Here is a 19,372-nt window from a genome sequence, read left to right as displayed (position 1 = left end):
AGGAGGGAATTTGGACATTCTGTTTCTATTTTGAATTGTTAACAAATTTAAACTTAGGTGTTTATCTTAATGTCTACAGTCAATCCAAGTCTCTGTTCAAGCCTGGAGAGAATATTATCATGCTCATATCTTTTCCTGATATCGACATAATGAAGTCATCTGGCATTATTATTCATGGGTGTTTCTTTTACCTTTTTACATTGTTTTCATGACTTTTCTGTCCTTGTCTATCAGTTTTTCTATTTCTTTGCCCAGCACTGCTTTTTATATATTATAGCTGACTTTTTCCTAGATTCATAATTATTTGACAAGAGTACTTCCTCAAGAAATTTTTTTACGTACACTTTACGGCTGATAAATTTTCTGAGTCCTTGCATATATATATATATATAAATAAAATCTTTATTTTATCCTTTCTCTTGAATTATAAACTGAGTTTAAAAATCATTTTTCTCTTAGAACTTTGAAAATACTGTCCCATTGTTTACCAGCTTCCATTTTAACTGGTGAGGATTTTTATGTCAATCTGATTCTCAGTCTTTGGATTCTTCTCTCTAGAAACTCTTAGGAATCTTCTTTAGCCTTTATGTTCGGGTATTGTACTGCCCAGAATTTAGGTATTTGGTTTTGTTTTCTTTTCTTTTATCCTGCCTAGTACTTGATAGATCTTTTTCAACTGACTGACAGTTTCTACCTTCTTCATGGGGATATTCTTACTTCTGATTTTCTCCTAAACACTTTCTATTCTATTTTTTAAATTATTAGTCATATAATGAAACTTTGAGATCCATTCACTATGGCCCAAACTTTTCTCTTACTTTCTTTGTCCTTTTGTATTGTATTTTTGGAGCTTCCTCAATAAAATATTCATTTTACTAACTCATATTGGACTCAATATTAGCACTACTGTGAAGTTAGCCCTGATGATATTATGACAGCGTATGTGTTTGAGAGCAGTGCATTTTCTCCATATACCGCATTTTAAAAGTTGTCCAGAAATAGGGTGGCTAGGGGAACCCCAATAAAGGGCTATGTGTCTGTATTGTATATTCAATAAATCTGAAGATCAGGTCCACCTGCAAATTTTTAAAATTCTCTGGCTAGAATCTCTGTGGTATCCTGTCAGTACCCAGATAACATGTATCTCCTCTGCCCACTGCCCCCCACCCAAGTTTTTATACTCCTGATTTCCTCAGTTGTTAACCTTTCAATCACGTGCATCTTTTCTTCAGAGTGATGTTTTTCCTCATCTCTTTGTTTATTGTCCTGGTAATTTGCCCATCTTTGTGTTTTATGATCCATTCATCTCTTGAGTGTTCTGTGATTGTGAGGGAGGGCAGGAGTGCTGCTGCTTGTCTCCTCAGGGTCGGCAGCTGCCTGTGAGATTGCGCCCTGCAGCCCACTGTACATCTTTGCTGTGTCTGCTTGTGAACATTTGGCCCAGCTGTTCCAGATGCAGCTCATCTGTTAATAATCCTGATGTATGACTGAGTCCCTCCTGATCCAGCTGTCTGTGTGCACTGTCTTGAATCTCTGCCTAACTACTCCTACTTTTGCAGCCATCTTATCCCACACTTAACTTGAGCTATGGCTTCCTTCAGTTACTCCCTCCCTCACCCTCATGTTATCTGTTCTGCTTCCAAGACACCACTAATAGTATTTTCCTATGCCTTTATGGTTCATATTTATTTAACGTAAATGCCATTTCCTCAGAGATGTTTTCCCTAACCACCCAATTTAAAATAACTTCCAAATTACATTTTGTCGCATCACCTGTTTATTTTCATTGTAGCATTTATCTCTAGTTAATATTTATTTGTCCTCTATCAGTCTTTCCAGACCTAAATGCAAGCTCCATAGGGGACCTTGTATGTTCTGTTTACTGCTCTATCATGATCAGTTAGAACAGTGCTTGATACATAGTAGACATTAAACATATATCTTTTTTTACATACACACATGTTCACACACACATCACATCTGCTTTAATGGCCTAAATTTTAGATTTTATAACAGGAAGCTGGCTTAACATATATTCTATATTAACCTCTCTTTTTGAGACAGAAAGCTCTTTATTAACCAAATAGTTTTCTTTGCCAAAAAAAACTACACTAATCCAATGAATAATATAAAAGGTACTAATCCATTGAATTATAAAAGGTAAAGTTGGGGGCTGGGGATATAGCTCAGTTGGTAAAGTGCTTACCTTGCATGCACAAGGCCCTGGGTTCTATCCCCAGCACCAAAAAAAAAAAAAGTTCCTAATCTCCAGCATTTTGATCCACAGTCTTTAAAGCAAAGCTTCAGGCATTATATAATGACCAGAAAACAGAATTATATTTGCCTGTAGTTTCTATGATCGTGCGAGAGGTAGTTTATTCTCAAATAAATTGGAAGTCAACGTGCTTCATATTTCATGCCGTAGTATTATGGAGCTCCTTCAGCTCAAATTTCTCTGCCTGAATTTTTAAACCCTTAAATTAGCTGAAAGATTTACTCCACCAGATAAAAATTTTGCTTTTGTCGCCTGTACCTCCTAGAGTAAATTTTGTGGCTTTGGAGTGTAGTCAGCTGACTAGCCGATATGTGATATTCATGAACACAATTTTTTAGTTAAAAAACATTGTTTTGAGGGTTAATTTTTTTTTTTTTTTTTTTTTTTTTTTGGTACCAGCGATTGAACCCATAGACACTTTATCACTGAGTTACATCCCCAACCCTGTTTTATTTTTTATAGAGACAGGCTCTTACTATGGTGCGTAGGACCTTGCTAAGTTGCGAAGGCTGGTCTTGAACTTGCAATCCTCCTGCCTCAGCCTGTCAAGTCACTGGATTACATGCACAGCCCCACCATGCCCAATTGAGGGTTAAACTCTTAATTAAATATTAGGTTGGAGAAATAGAAAAAAAAAATCTGCTTATGTAACCATATCCAGTACTTACGTAACAACTCCCATAAAAGAAAATTCCATGCCTCAGCCTCTATTTGAATAGGTCTCTATTGCTAAGTATTTAGTCATTTCATTTTCCATAGAATTAATGGTACAAACTTTGGAGCATTCTTATTTTCTACATTGATATCAAATTTATTCCCTCATTTTCCCCTGACAGTGCTTTAATTTATATTGAAAAAAGTAAGAAGGAAGTTAATTTATAGAAAATAATCAAAATTCATCTGTTGCATAAAACAAAAAAATACCTACTATCTAGAAGTCTACTGTAGGTTATATATATATATTTCTGCCATCAAGAGGAAGAACTTAAACTCTATATTAACTTCTTACCTTTGTAATTTTGACAGAAATTATTTTAATTTTGTCTTATTTATTATTTAGGCAAAGATGCAATTTACACAATTCCAGTAAAAAACATTCTTGCTGTGGAAAAATTGGAAGAGAGCTCTTTCAATAGGAAAAATGTAAGTTATATAAATATTGAAAGCATTTTAAGCTATATATATCATTTAATTTTTAAGAAGTTGTTTATTTTATTGTTTACCAAAATTATTGAGTTTATAAATTGTTAGCTCATGCTTCATCTTGAAATTGTCCATAATTGATGCCTCAGTCTGCCTACTTTATTAAGTTAAAGGAAATTTTCTCAGTACTTCCCTACTGTTACGCTTCTCTGTATGATGTTCAGGTCTTTTTTTTTAATTTTTATTATTAGTTGTTCAAAACATTACATAGTCCTTGACATATCATATTTCATACATTTGATTCAAGTGGGTTATGAACTCCCATTTTTACCCCATATACAGATTGCAGAATCACATTGGTTACACATCCACATTTTTACATACTGCCATACTATTGTCGTATTCTTGTTGCCTTTCCTATCCTCTACTGTCCCCCCTCCCCTCCCCTCCCATCTTCTCTCTCTACCCCATCTACTGTAATTCATTTCTCTCCCTTGTGTTTTTTTTCCCCCTTTCCCCTCACTTCCTCTTATATTGATGTTCGGGTCTTTAAGTGATATCATCCCAACCTGTTTATCTAGTTTTGTCTTCTGCTACCACTCAGCACATATGCTCCACTCAAGCTAGCAAGATGATGTCGTCATTCCTCAGTATTTCCCCACTGCTTTCCCTTTTCATACCTTTTCCTCAATCTGAAATTCCCTCCCTTTATTCTTATTTACATGAAAATCCATTCTTCTCAACACGTGTGGCTCCTGGAAATTCCATTATGTTGTATTGCTTCTTAGTACCATCTAACTCAGATTGTCTTTGAGACTAACTTGCTTAAAAAATAATAATCATAAAATATTTTGGCACAGTTATCTAGCCAAGCAAACTGGATTTCTGTTATATATATTTTTCTGTTATGTGCAGTGTTCTGATTTTGAAGACTAACTTTTTATCTTAATTGCCTATGAAGATGTTCCAGGTAATACATACAGAGAAACCACTTTATGTCCAGGCAAATAATTGTGTGGAAGCTAATGAATGGATAGATATACTCTGCAGGGTGAGCCGATGCAATCAAAATAGGCTCAGTTCTTTCCATCCCTCAGCATATCTAAATGGAAACTGGCTCTGCTGTCAAGAGACTAGTGAAAACACTCCAGGCTGCAAGCCATGTACTGCGTAAGTTTCTTTCCTATTAAAAAATCGATGTTTCAAAACGTAGTTTATCCATACAATGGAGTATTATAGACAATAAAAAGCAATGGGGTACAGATACAATCTGCAATACAGATGAACCTTGAAAACATTATGCTAAGTGAAAGCCAGACATAAAGACCACATATTGTAGGAAAACATTTGTATAAAGTGTCCAGAATAGGTGAATTCATAGAGACAGAAAATAAATTAGTGGTGGCCGGGGATGAAGGAATGGAGGAATGGGGAGTGCTAATGAATACAGGATTTGAGAAGGTGTTGAAACTGTTAGAAATTAGCTAGGTGTGATGGTGCACATCTGTAATCCCAGCCATTCAGGAGGCTGAGATAGAAGGATAACAAGTTCAAGGCCAGCCTTGGCAACTTATTGAGATCCTATCTCAAAATGAAAAAGGCTGGGGGTGTGACTCTGTGGTAGAGCACCCTGGATTCAGTCCCCAGTACCAGAAAATAAAATGTTCTGAAATTAATAATGGTTGCACAAGTAAAAAATAAAGAAAGAAAGAATGGCATTGTTTAAATAGAAGCACAAACCTGAAGGACTGGGGATGTGGCTCCGGAGTGCAATGCTTACCTAGCATGTGAGAGGCCCTGGGTTCTCTCCCCAGTATCTGTAATCCCCTGCCCCGCCCCATTCACCACAACCATAAAAGAAGCTTGAACAAGATATCAAGGAAGAGAAGGGCATTTAGCATTCTCTAATTGTATGGAATAACCATAGTCCTATAGACTTAAGTAATAATGAATTGCTTTTGTGATACAGTGTAGGTTATAAAAATGATCTTGTTAAAATCCTCTCCTTATATATAATTAGAGTCAAATAGTTACCAAACCCCTCTTGATCACATTTTATTTAACTATCAATAAAACTAAATTTCTGAAGTTATTTTTATAAAACTCATGATTCTATTTTTTGTCCTGGACCATCAAAAGTCTTTGATGTTGGGCTGGGGTTGTGGCTCAATGGTAGAGCATTTGCCTAGCATGTGTGAGGCACTGGGTTCGATTCTCAGCACCGCATATAAATAAATAAAATAAAGGTCCATTGACAACTTAAAAAAAAAGTATTTAAAAAAAGTCTTTGACGTTAACAAAAATCTTTTGGTATGTTAACAAAATAAAACTTTTTCAATGTCTTTAATTTTATTTTTACCATAGAGGTGTTCCTGCAGACATCCAAATAGATATTGATGAAGACAGAGAAATAGAAAGAATTTATTCCCTTTTTACCCTCAGTTTACTTAAGCTGCAGAAGATGGAAGGTAAATAAATACACAGCTAATCTGTTTTCATAAAACCATAAGCTTTTATTACCAATTCCTAAAATACTGCTTTGGCATTATTAAAAAGTTGAAAGTGTTCCTAAATTTACCAAAGTTTATAAACCCCTAAGCGGGGGTGGGGGGGCTATTTTTCATAGAAATTCATGGGCAAACCTAATGATCCTAATAATACAGTTGATAAATTTTCGACGTCTATGCACTACCAAGGGGAATCTCCCCAGAGACAGTTAACACAGTTGAAAAGTGTTGATTTATACTACAAGTTGCATTTATGGAATTTAGTTTTGTGATCAGAGATTTCACTGCTCCTTCCAGAGGCTTGTGGAACTATAGCTGTCTATCAAGGACCACAGAAAGAGCCTGATGACTATTCTAACTTTGTAATTGAGGATTCTGTAACAACCTTTAAGACAATTCAGCAAATAAAGAGCATCCTAGAGAAGCTGGATGAACCTCATGAGAAGTATAGGAAGAAAAGATCAAGTAGTGCAAAATATGGGAGCAAGTGAGTATTTTTTTTTTTTAAACCTACTATACACATGTTTTTAAACAATATGAGGCTGTCTCTCCCACCTCATCCTCATAACCAGTTGCAGGCCTGCTTACTCTTGGCTGTCAAGACTCAGCTAGAGCCTTTCTCTTGTGCGGATCTCCCTGCCCCTCAAAATCAAAGTGCTCATTGTCTTTTTCAGTCCAGCTGTCATTTCATCTTGCTCCTGCTGTATTCTGTGTTTAGTGTTATAATTCATTCCTTCAATACTTCACAGCTTTTTGTTTTTATGGATCCATCTTTATATCTCACATGATGCCTTATATATAGTGAGTAGTTTAAAGAAACAAACTCAGCTGTGGGAATGTTAGAAGTACTTAGAGTTGATTTTGTGGATTCATCTCAAATGCAGAGGATACTACAGTGGATGACAGCAACAGCTAACGAGTGCTGGGAGCTTACTCCACCCCTGGGATGCTATGCCTAGTACTTCACCTCGTATCATTTAGATTGCTTTTAGCAATAAGTTGCAGAAAATCCTAATTGAGGTGACAAGAAATTTTTTGGTTTCCGAAATTAATCCTCACTTCTAGTTTGGTTAATTCAGCAGCTCAACACTGTCATCAAGGACTGCCTGCCACTCAACCATCCTCAGTTGAGATGGTTTTCATCTTCCTCAAGTTTATCCCCTCATCAGTACAGATGAGCTACAGTAATTCGAGGCCTGCATTTTTATAGTCTGGAGTCAGTAAAGACTGTTTTCCTATTCACTAAAAGAACCTCGTCTAGACTACCCTCAGTCTTTCTTGAAAACGAGGGCTTCCCAGTACTGAACCAGAATCAGAGTTCTGTTCACAACCAAGTGGATAGGGAGGATTTGGTTCTTGGCCAGCAGTTAACAGTACGCACCATAGTAAATACTCTCTCATTGATCCTCACATCAGTCCAACATGGCTAACACATGAACTAACACAGTCCAACATGAACTAACACAACTAAGATTCAGGGAAGTTAAGTGCTTTACCCAAGGTCACACAGCTGATTTCCATCCTGGCCCCACTGTTTTAAATATTTTTTGAAAATTAAGTGTATTAATAATTTTTACTTATAAACAACAAAAATCAGTTTGACAGGTGTAAATATTTATGTTCTTCCTGGATAGAAAACTTCTTAAATTAGAAAGGCTTTATTGTAAACAACTGTCTTTTCTACATTGGTATAATTGGTGGTTCTTTTTAAACAGTATTAATCCTGTTTTCTTGGAGCCCTGGGAAGTTTCCATAGGAAGTCCTACCCAGTCCTTGCCCACTTTCCTTATATAGTACCCCCACCATAACTATACATGCTGTACTACTACACCATTTTTCTTTATCTAAAAAAAAAAAAAAAAACTGTCTAGTACTAAATATTTATTTTTGCTGTACCAAAATGAAAGCTCCATGACAACAAGGGTTTCACCTGCTTTGTTCACTGCCATATCCTTATCTTTTAGAATAGTACCCAAAATGTAGTAAGTAGTCAGTAAGTACTTCTTGAATTAAGAAGAATATGCTTGATGGATTCTGTATTTGTCACTTTTTTAATTTGTTTATTTTTTAACTTTTGAAAAATGGTTTTCTTTTACTGTTTTCTAGGGAAAATCCAATTGGGAAAACATCTTAAGAGTTTGACCAGTTGGTCCAAGAGAACTGGAAAATATTCTTCTTGGAGTTTTCCAATTCACCATATATTTTGTTCATAATATTTAAGAATGAATGTTGGCTTCAATGTCATCTGCATTCACATTGTATTTAATATTTAATGATTGAAGTTAACTGTTTGGGGAATTCTGGTATTGATGTATTATTAGAGAATTTGAAACCCAAGATTTCCTTCATATCTTGTATGTCAAAGTTCATGTATCAGCAACTTCTTTTTAATAGAATCTTCCTAAAGAAGGTTCCTAAAGAAGGTTTGTAACAAAGGGAGTACTTCTCCATAGCAGGAAACCATCTCTTCTTGTAACTCTCTGTTCTGTGGACTTGTTTTCACTACCATTAGTGCCTGCTCTATACTGCCAACATAGTGTTCTACTAGAAAATTTCAATCCTTATCAATTCAGAGCTTTCCATTTACTTCATTGGGACCTTCCCTTTTTTAAGAAAAAAAAATTTTTTTCCTTTGGTCCATTAGTCATTACAGGTTATGGTAGAGACAGTGACAGAGACTTTAGAAAACTGCCAGAGCATCCTTGAAAGTTGGTAGATCCTTTTGCCTATTTAAAGATGTAAACAGAACTCAGGAGCAATCAGGGAATATGTGCTATTGTGTGCATCATGTTTACATTTGGGATGAGTGATGGCAGATGAAATAAAATGAGACCACTAAATATTTTTTATTGTTTTATATATCAGGTACTCATTTTCTTGATTTGAGAGTTCAGATTAACATGACTTCTAAGGACATCTCTTCTAAACCAGAAGAGAAAGTAAACAGTGAAAGAAGGTGGTGGGAAAATCACTTGACTTCACCTGCTGTTTCATGCTATAATAAGGGCACTGTAAGGACGCCCTCTTCATAGTGTTAGATGGCAGTCTAACCCAAGAACAGTCACTTGGCGCACTTTAATAATCTGGCCTGCCCCAGATTATATCTTAGATACTCTATGGTATCTGTCTTTATGATCAGTTGAATGATCAGTGTTTAAATCTAGAAATAGTGCTTTCCTGAAAATGTTTATATTTCATTGCTGTTTCCTTATTGCCTACTAGCAAAATGGAATTTGAGTCAGCAACTATTTGAATCCTATTTTTCCATAGTAATTTACTTCTGTCCTAAAAACTGTAACTGTAAATTAGCAGTCGAAGCAAGTTGCCACCTTGAAGTTAAAGGGATATACTTTGCTTCATCAGTATTAAAAATCATGGTACTTTATTTTGTCTTTTTAAATTCAGAACGTTTTCTAAATGAGGTACTTTGAACCTTGGAGTATTTACATATGTTCCTGTTTAAAACTGTGACTTATTAATGTAAGTCTAGCTAGTACTTCTTTTTTGTTTGTTTGTTTCCCTGAGCATAAGCTATATTTGAAGATATATTTGCCAATTCTGGTATTGGTGAGTAATTGTTTTTAAATTGTATTATGATTAAGTAATCATTTTTAAAAACCATTGGCACACAGTCATTTCATAAGTGACTGAGTAATGCATTTCTCTAAACAACTTGTAAAAATCAATTGTATCTGAGAGTCATCACTTGTCTGCATTACGATAAGTTATTACCCCTGGCCCATACTGAGATTTGGAAGAGTACTTTAAATTTTATGAATTTATACATTCCATAAATCACACTGATTCATAAATGCAAAATAATTTAGCCATTTAAATAAATTTATGATAAATTTTATTCAGATTAAAATTCACTTTAGGATTCCCTAGAAGTGTCTACTTGCATTACCAGGTCCCACTCATTACTCTTCAGTGGCTTTTCTTTTCTTTTTTTAAGGGAAAAAAAAAAATTCTCCTAACATTTCGAATCCAAATCCCCAATTACAATTATTTCTAAAGATTACAGGGCAATCAGAGGGACCTAGGCTGTGGGCACCCGTCCATACCTTTGGATTTGGAGGGAGAGTTCAGTCATCTCACTATTTTCTTCACATGACACTTTCAAACAGCTACTTTGATTGGAAGTAACCAGCATGATAAAGTCTAAAAAGAGAAATGTGGGGTTAATTTTCCTTGAGTCGTTGCATTAAGAAACAGTGTGAGTAGGGCCCTAAGACAACCCAGGGCCTTGCTTTCCAGGGGCCTCTTTACTCATGAACATGGGTTTTACTACCTGGTCTGCCCTCTCTGCCTTTTCTGAAAGCGTTTGAAAAAAATACATGGCAGCTCATTTCTCCCTAAAAACCTGGAAATCCCAGGAAGGACAGAAAAGGGTGATGGGGAAAAGAAATTTCTTGCTGTAAACGCCTACTCTGATTCTTGGTTTAACCATTTCCATCAATTGAAATTACAGTGATCTGTTGCTTGTTTTGTTATGTTGTTGTTTAGCTTGATTTTTTAAATATTCATTTAATAAGATAATAGGCAATAATAAAAGATTTTACTCCCAGGATTTTAATTTATCAAACTGAACTATTTTATTTGCCAAAGAGATACATTTTATTAATCACGAGTAATGGTTAAGTATCAAAACCAGGCTTTTTTGATTTTACAAAATAAAAGGTGATGATGTGGCTTTTGTTTCTTTTTCTGAAGCCTGATTTCATTCATTTATGGGAAAAGTTCATTCATGCCAGGTTTTGAAAAACAATATTTTTTTTTTTAGTGAAAGTACCTTTAATTTGTTCTAACGGTACATCCTGTAAAGACAGAATTCTGCATAGACTTTTAGGTGTCCTTACAGTATGTGAAAAATCCAAGACTCATTCTAGAGTTAAATTACCAATCTTGATTGATATTATCTGCTTCCATTTTTAACTTGGAAATTAATATGTTGCTAGTAAATATTGGTTTTTACAGTGTCCAGTTTGAAAATGTAAGTTATCAAAACTTAATATAGTGAATTTGTGTAACCATGTTGTATTGTTGAGAATGTATTTTTATTTAAATTTTATTTTCTTATCAAGAGTATTATAAAAATTAAAAACTTTTGTAACTGTCGCTTGGAAATAACTCAAATAAATTACAAGAAGCCTGTCCATTCCTTCTATTCTTTGTGATAGCTTACTTACAGACTTAGGAATTTCTTATTTAAAAAATCACTGCACCTTAACTATTAGTAAGGGAATAGTAGAAGTGAGAAGTCTTAAAAAACAAATTAGAGCAAAGCAATCTGGAAGAATCCAGTATTATTTTCTGCCACTTGATGAGACCAGGCTTTGATGGACTGCATTCCTGTTTGTTCAACCATTTGCCAGCCTTGTTGTCTTGAGGACCTGCAGTATTCAGGCACCAGTCTCCTGTTGTTCCCCAGTGGCACACACATATAGTGTGGAGGAATATAGTCCTCCCCTGTCTGGGTGAAAAGTTTAGAGCTGAGCCCACATTGACTTTTTTAATTTTTTTTTTAAGAGAGAGAGAGAATTTTTTAATATTTATTTTTCAGTTCTCGGCGGAAACAACATCTTTGTATGTGGTGCTAAGGATTGAACCCGTGCCGCACGCATGCCAGGCGAGCGCGCTACCACTTGAGCCACATCCCCAGCCCCCCACATTGACTTTTTAAAGAATCCGGCTTTCTGTTCATCTCAAAGAAGTCAGCATCTGACCACTCGGGTCCTGCATTGACACTTGTAGGTTAATCTGCCCTGTACTTGCCCTTCAGTGCATCTCCTTGTTAGAATTCTGTGCCATGCCCCGTTGATGAGTTATCTAGGGGATATAAAGTAACAGCACCAAAGACTAGGTTACTAGGTAGATGATGCCCCCAATGTGAGAAGCTGAGATCTTTCCCCACTATTGCCTCAGTAGCCCCTTTAGTATCCTGAAATAAATCTCCCACAGAGCACAGCAGCCCAAGACTCCAGAGGAATTGAAGGTTAACAAAGAGGAAGGGTTAGGGTTCTGAATCTATTTGTTGAAATACCACAATCCCTCTCATTCTAGCTCAAGTATAAAGAATAACTTATAAGAAACATCAGACTTAGGGTTCTATTCTAAGATATTTTTAAGAAGATAGTTCTTTAAGGGAGAGGGGGCCATACTTGGAGGTTTGGGGTGTTTCCCCCCACCAAATTACATGATGCCAAAATGAGAAGCAGCCGAGATGTAGCCACATCCCTTTATCACACGTAAATTCAAAACAAGACACAGCTTCACACCACTGGTCTAGATTTTCTGCTACACTTCAATGGCAAATGCTAGACTCCTCTTCAGACCCTTCAGAGAATACTGTTTTGGATAGACTCAACCTGCTTCAAATAAACTGATGCTCAAAGGTCTCTGGTCTTCATTATTCATACACATCCTCATCTGGGATTTGATCTTTGTGCCCAACAAGTTCATTCTTTAACATGTGTTTTGCTATTTGATACCTTAATTTGGATACAGTATTTGCCACCATTTTTGGAGCTTATGCCTATGTTTTATATTGACATCAGAAAATCTGAGACTTGTTTAATTAAGGCCCTATTAAGATGCATTTCAGCCAAGCACAGTAGCACATGCCTGTAATTCCAGTGGCTTGGGAGGCTGAGGCAGGAGGAAAGCTAGCCTCAGCAAAAGTGAGGCTCTAAGCAACTAAGTGAGACCATGTCTCTAAATAAAATACAAAATAGGGCTAGAGGTGCAGCTTAATGGCTAAGTGCCCCTGAGTTCAATCCCCTGTACCTTGCGCCCCCCCCCCAAAAAAAATTGCATTTCATTTTCTGCCTTATGTTTCAAATCTTTGTTTTGTACTATCTGCTTTTTAGAGATGGAGTTCAGTCTTAGATAAATAAATTTCACTAATCAAGGAAGAATTCTTTACTCTGGAGCAGACAACATTGTCTTCCAAACTTAACATATTTCTCAACTCCATCCAGAACCAAGAAGACCATGCTGCTGCTAAAGAAGCACCCATGACTTGAGATGGATCCTCAGTACAGACTGGGGTAGACAACCCCTAGAGAGGCAGACCAGAATCTCCCTGAGAAAATGCAGGAACCAAGAGAGGAAAGAGATATAGTTTGAAAAGGCATAGTCAATATTTTAATTTTACTCATGGAAATAATTAACCTACTTTTGTAATATAAGCTACCAAAAGTAAAGATCAACAAAATCTTGCTTGCTACCCACTCAGATGAGACCGTGATTGATTCTTACCTTTGGAGCCTGAGATTTTGGGGGGGTTTGTTGTTTGTTTGTAAAATTTGGGAAACTGGACCATGAGCTAAAGTAAATTTCAAATCTTGACCCTGAGTCTCAGTCCTAAACCATACACCAAAAAATCCATGTAAGGATACAGCAAAAAGCATTGCCTCCTTGAAGCTTACATCGTGGGAGGAGGACAACGGTAAAGTGTGTCGTGTTGATAAGCATAAAGCGAAGTGACATGAGGCAGGGACACGGGGAGTGCTGCAGATGGGATGGGCAGAGGGTGAAGTTGAAGATGAGTCCTCACTGAGGAAGGCAGTATTTTGAGCAGATTCGGAGAAGGTAACTGGTAAGGGAGACTCGCAGGTATGTGGGGAAAGGTCCTCCTAGGCAGGAGAAATACAATGCATGATGCCCTCAAGAACACCAAGGAGATTGCATAGCAGGATGAGTGAGGGGAAGTCACAGGCAGGAGCCCCTGGTGACGGCACTACTGAGTGACTATGGTCCACCTATCTTTTCTGAATTCCTCTGCTGTGGTGAGAAAAGTCAAGAAGGACAAAGGAGGAAGCAGGGGGACAGAGGCTAGCACACCCATCAGGTGAGGGAAGTCGGTTCTGCTTACATTTGATGATGGAACTAACAGGATTTGTTGGCAGGTGGAATGTGGGAGAAAGAAGAGTCTAGGAAGATCCAGTAGCCTGAGCACCTGGGAGAGATGAGGGGCTGTTTACTAAGATGGGAAGGACTGTGGAAAAAATAAGTTTATGTGTCTTACCTATGTCTGTGTTAATGGTTCTGGAAGCCAGCTCCATTGAAGTCTCTTACTAAGCACCAGCACATATTCTATCCAGTTTATAGATGTAACTTCCTCACTAGATTGTAAATGAATCGAAGGGTAAGGAGGGCCTTTAAAACACCCACAGCCCTTTGCCCTGAGATGAGGAAGGCTTGGTAGATACTCTGCAGGAATGACACACTGGCTCATGGTACAGAAGCTGTCAGGGCTTGGTTGACCATTGTAGCTCCGCTGAAAACCACCTTTATGATCTTGGTCTTCGGGTTTTGGTTTCCCTAGATGTGTAAGACTTAATATTTAATCTTCAGGAAAAGGGTATTCAGCTCCTGCTATGAACGAAGCCCTCTGCTAAGCCCAGGGGCCTAAGCTGCTACCCTCAATTTGCTCACAGTCAAGCGAGGGCCTGAAACAGGAACCTGAGGATTTCTACACAAGTTCAACACCCAGACAACCCGAGGGCCCTTTCACCCTCCCCAAGTGTGTATGTAGGTGGTTTGAGTTCTTTAGTGAACCCCTTCTAACAGGATGTTCCCAGCCTCCATAACACTGCCATGGTTGGACCCCACATGATGAATTGTCATCCTTTGATGAAAGAAAGAGTCCCGGTCATTCATGAAACTTACAATGAAACAGCCTGATGGAGGGGAAGAGTCTAGCACCCATTATGCCAAGAAGTGGGGACAAGAAGTAGCCTTCATCGCACAAAGTTGGCTCAGATAAGATGCCGGAGGGTCTAATAGTTGCTTTCTAATGTCGCAGAGGATGTTCTGGGTGATATTCTGCCCTTCCAGTACAGAGCTTGGATCCAAGAGTCTCCCTCCTCTGTCTGGCTTTGTCTCTGTAGCTAGCCACACCTGCTGCCCTTGTTTACAGACAACATGGGGGAAATGAAAGCCTGTGGCCAGTAAGTGCCATGATCATTTGGGGGCTCAAATGGAGTGGTTTTGTTGTTGTTGTTGTTGTTGTTGTTGTTTTTTGTTTTTTTTTTTTGATGTTGGCTTAAAAGAAAATTAAAAATGCTAAATGTCAAAAACATTTGCAGCCAGAAAACAAAGCAAAGTATCTATCTCAAAGTAATCTTTATGATTAAATGCCCTATTAACTTGTATCTTAAAAATTTTCAACACATATTATTATTCTTAGTGCCTGAGGAAACAGTCTTGTTCAGTTATGAAATTTAAACGTCTAAATTCAATCACTTCATTTGAAAACATAACATGCACATACTGAGGAATATATGGAAACTCATAAACGAACCACAGAAATGTAGGAGGGAGGCAGACCTTATGACCTGTGTACTTTGAGAAAGTGCCCAAAGTCCGTTCATCTTTTTGTTTTTCAACCATCCTATCGAAGAGGGAGAAGTTTCTAATTATAGTTCAAGGATTTGTTTTCTCAAACTTAGACCCAGTTTTCCTGTAACTTTTGGCAATTTCAGTTCAACCAGCCCCACAGAGCATCTTTCTCTCAGATGAAAGGATATGAGGAATTTAGGCTGGATGGGCATGTCTCTGAGCTTGGAAACTGGACCCAGGGGTACTGGACTCTTTCTAGCCATTCATGTACCTCAAGCAAGTCCCCTGCTGACTCCTTTGTAAATTGGAGTCAAAGGCCTCTGCTTCCCTGTGGGGTAGCGTGGGGTCAAAAGTCTCTGATCCACAGCAGAGGATCATATCTGTTAGGAAGAGGTGGTTCCTATTCTCTGGGTCCCTAAATCTAAGTCTATGCAAAAGATCCCCTGCTCTTGCTGTCTGCTCTTTCCCAGTCTAAAACATAGCTTAGCTGAGGGAGAAGAGAGGTTATCTTCACGGGAGCACAGGATTAGTTCTACCTCTGAGTAAGAGAATGGCCTTCTCAATGTGTTCCACTCCAAAAGCCTTCACTACTATTTGAATCACATTCTAAGCATCAGCATTTGGGGAGCAACATCTGGCCTTTTTCAAATCCCCACATTATCTGAACTTTCATGACCTGAACATAGAGCGCTCAAGCCACCCTTCCAGCCTTGCCTGGCTCCCTCTCAATCCCTCTCAGTATGCAGCCCAAGGTTCAGATCTCCAGCTATAAGGCAAAGTTCAGGGTTGGACAGTGGGGTCAGAGAGGACCCCAACTCTAGAAGCAGTCCCGCGGGTTGAGGCCCAGGGCATTAATGGACATTTTATGAGCACTTTCTTACAGAACCCCTACCCTAGTCCAGACAGGAGGCAGATCCTGCTGCCCAATGAAGCTGTGACCTTCCCCAGGAGAAGGGTGTGGCTCCAAAACTCCAATTCAACAGGCTCTGGTGGAAGCCTGAGTAGAAGTCTCCAAAGAACTAAATAGCAAGATAGAAAGTGCCTCTGCGACTCAGAGAGGGAGAGAAGCAAAGGGCAGAGTCATAATATGCAGCCAGGCCCACTGACCAGCCCCCAGTGGAAGGCGCCCAGAGGAGTCATGATCACCAGAGATGGGGAGACTGGGTGCAGACAGAGAAAGCAGGGTAGGAGGGAGACCCCTGCAGAGGTCTGACCTGTAGCCCAGCTCAAGATCATCTGAGGTCCAAATGGGCACAGCACAAAGTGTGGAGGAGTTACTGTAAGATAATAGCCAGAGCCCAGGGAGATGGGTCATCATAGAGCCTCGAGAGGTGCTTCAGGACACAGGGGCACGGGCACCCCTACTCTGCCAAGCTCAGATGCCACCTCCATCTCATTCCCCTGCACTCTGCTCAGCCCCCTTCTCTGTAGCTACCTGGCCTGCCTGTTTGCCCCCAACCCCCACGCCCAGGTCTCAGATTCTCTGGACTCCTGGGACATTCATGACACTTGTTCCCAATGCCTCATTGGCTAAAAGAGCTTTCTGCCCAGACTTGTGAATCCACCAGGCCTGTGGACGCCCTCTCGGGCAGCCTGGACAGAGAAGACAGGTTTCAAGTACTTCCTCTCTCTTGCTCAGTTCCAAGGACTAGGCTCAGACACCCCAAACTTAAAGGACTTCCTTCTGACTGAGCACACAAGTTCAGACAGCCCCAAAGAATCCAGAATTAACCTCCCCTTGGACTTGTTCCAGGGAATAGCCACAACTGGGTACTTCCAGGAACTTGCCAGGTACCAGGTGGACTTGACCCCTTGAGACATCCCCCCCTTCACCCAACATCTGGGAACCAGCCAGTGTGGCCTTCTTAAAACCCTCTCCCTTCTTAAAACCCCTGTTTAAAGTACAAATCCCAGGGATGAGGGGGTGTCGCTTCTCAGGCCTCTGCAAATCATTTTCCCAACTGTGACTTAATATTCTAAGGAGCTTTGGAAAGAAACACTGGACTAGCAGTTCTCAGTGGGAGTTCCCTGGATGGGCTGCACCTGCAAGCTTAGTAAAGATACAGACGTTCAGTCCAGAACCCCTGAGTCTCATCTGTGGGGTGGGGCCCAGCCCTCTGTTTAACACACCCTCCAGGGGATTTAGACAGCCCCTCCAGGTGGAGAACCCCTGCTTGAGTCATTCTTGAGCTGGACTGGAAAAACCACCAGGTGCTGTAGGCGCCTCCAATGTCCCACCCAACAGACATCTGCAGACCAGGGGAACCCGCCTCCATGGCCAGGGGGCAGGGGAGGCAATTCCTGGAAGCACCAGGTCACCCTCCCAAGCTTCTCTGACATACTGTAGGTGTTAACACTGGGAAGGGAAAGCCCAAAGCTGAATTTGTGGCATGGATCCCTCCGAGATTAAAAAAAAAAAAAATTAACTTCCCAAAATATTATTGTTGGGAGGACTTAGGAAGGCTCTAGTGTGGTGCCTTTTACACAAATATTGTGAATCACAATAACTCTGTTTATCTTCTTTTTCCTTCAGCAAATAAGGAAACATCTGTGGGGGTGCTGATATTTGTTGTTTTTTTTTTTTTTTTGAATGAGCGTCCTAATGGTGGAAATATTTTGTAAGTGATTATAGAATCCTAAGGCTAAGCACTGCCCTGAGGAGGAGTTAACTGGTAAATGATGTAAACATTCCCTTCTAATCAAGACTTCAGTGCCTTATTTTTAGTTGATATTTTGCTTCTCAATAAAATGCAAGGTCAGGCCCGTGGGAGAGGATACCTGGCCCAACCATAGCAAATTAAACTGTCTTTTCTGTGCCTCAGTTTCCCCTTATTTCTCAAGGAGGATCTGGGAAGCCAGGTGTGGCTCTGGACTTGGGCCGCCAGCCTACGTCCAATAATTCCTAAGTACAGATCTCTTCGGTGGCTGCATAACTCCTTGCCTAAAAAGTATACTGATTTGCACAACTCATGTGCTTAATTCAAGAGAAAAAGGGGCCTCGGTGTACTGTGATGATGAAGCCCAGAAAAGAGGAACAGCTCTGTTAAAGCCCCATTAGCACGAGGCTGACCCCAAAGTAGGTTGTGTCCCCTGTACCTATGTTCTTAAGGAAGGGGCTGGAGGTCACATGCATTCGGAGAGAATGCTGGGTTTTAAGACTGGGTTGGGAGAGAAAAATCTACATCCACATAGTCACTTGTAAAGGAAGATTTCCAGAAGCCTTATTTGTCATAGCCGGAGGGGAAGAGAACACACCTTCACCTGCCCAACTCCCTCTCTGCCCCTGCCTTGAACCTCTGACCTCGCCTCAGTAGGAAATGGACACCAACTGCTCCTGAGCCACACTAGTGGCTCCTGCAGGTGGGGAGACTGTGGGTGTGCCTTCTCACAGGAGGAGTACTGCTCCTGACACCCTGCAGGGCTGCCCATGCACCCAGGCTGCCTCTGCGAAGAAGTGTCACCCAAGACCACCTGTTGCTGCTCACTTCAGGACAGCCCTGGTCCCAGATAGCTCCCAAGTAGTGTGACATAGTGTGACATGTACGTACAAATCTGGATTTTTTTTTCATACAACCCTAACCCATTTATTACATGCCTTTTTCTATTAAATATGTGAATGATGATAAAAGGTGCTGCTGATATTCTGGGGGAAGGAGGGGAACAACCCAAATGCCCATTAACTGTGGCATGGATTCCCAGCAGCATCCAAACAATGGAATGTGACACAAGGAATGGAAAAGGGCACACAACCATAGAGGGGAACCTCAGGATCATTCTGAGTGAGATAAGGAGCCGCTGAATGGTTCAGAAAGGGCAAACTAATCTATGGTGGCCCAGGGCAGAGCAGTAGTTATCTGGGGGACAGGGAAGGGTCTGCGGTGAGGGATTCCTAGGAGCACCAGGAAATCTGGGGTGATGGACAGGTTCACTGTCTTGATTGCAGTGATGGTTTTGAGGGGAGTCAAAGACACGATACCTAAAATATGGGGCACTGGCTTATTCAATATTTGAAGCTGAAGGACTTTGGGGAAACTGCTGAAGCAGGAAGTTCATGCCTGCCCGTCCCTCCTGCCCTTCTCCCCTGTAGCAGGTCTTAAGACCC

At 39.7% G+C, this 19,372-nt stretch overlaps 1 protein-coding gene across 1 annotated transcript in view; it reads left to right on the top strand.

Annotated features, from left to right (window-relative positions):
- The window catches only part of Rasa2 (RAS p21 protein activator 2), an 88,625-nt gene extending 77,544 nt beyond the window's left edge, over positions 1-11,081 (top strand). Inside the window, exons 18-22 of the mRNA XM_048794508.1 lie at positions 3,336-3,418; positions 4,380-4,588; positions 5,783-5,886; positions 6,223-6,412; positions 8,032-11,081. Of these exons, the coding sequence (XP_048650465.1) occupies positions 3,336-3,418; positions 4,380-4,588; positions 5,783-5,886; positions 6,223-6,412; positions 8,032-8,059 (614 nt within the window). The 3' untranslated portion in view covers positions 8,060-11,081. The remainder of the gene's footprint in view (positions 1-3,335; positions 3,419-4,379; positions 4,589-5,782; positions 5,887-6,222; positions 6,413-8,031) is intronic.
- Positions 11,082-19,372: the final 8,291 nt, after the last annotated feature.

Source organism: Marmota marmota, unplaced genomic scaffold (genome assembly GCF_001458135.2).
Source record: "Marmota marmota marmota unplaced genomic scaffold, marMar, whole genome shotgun sequence".
NCBI lineage: Eukaryota > Metazoa > Chordata > Mammalia > Rodentia > Sciuridae > Marmota > Marmota marmota.
Note: the sequence above shows the minus strand (reverse complement) of the source record. Positions and strands in the feature narration are given on the sequence as shown.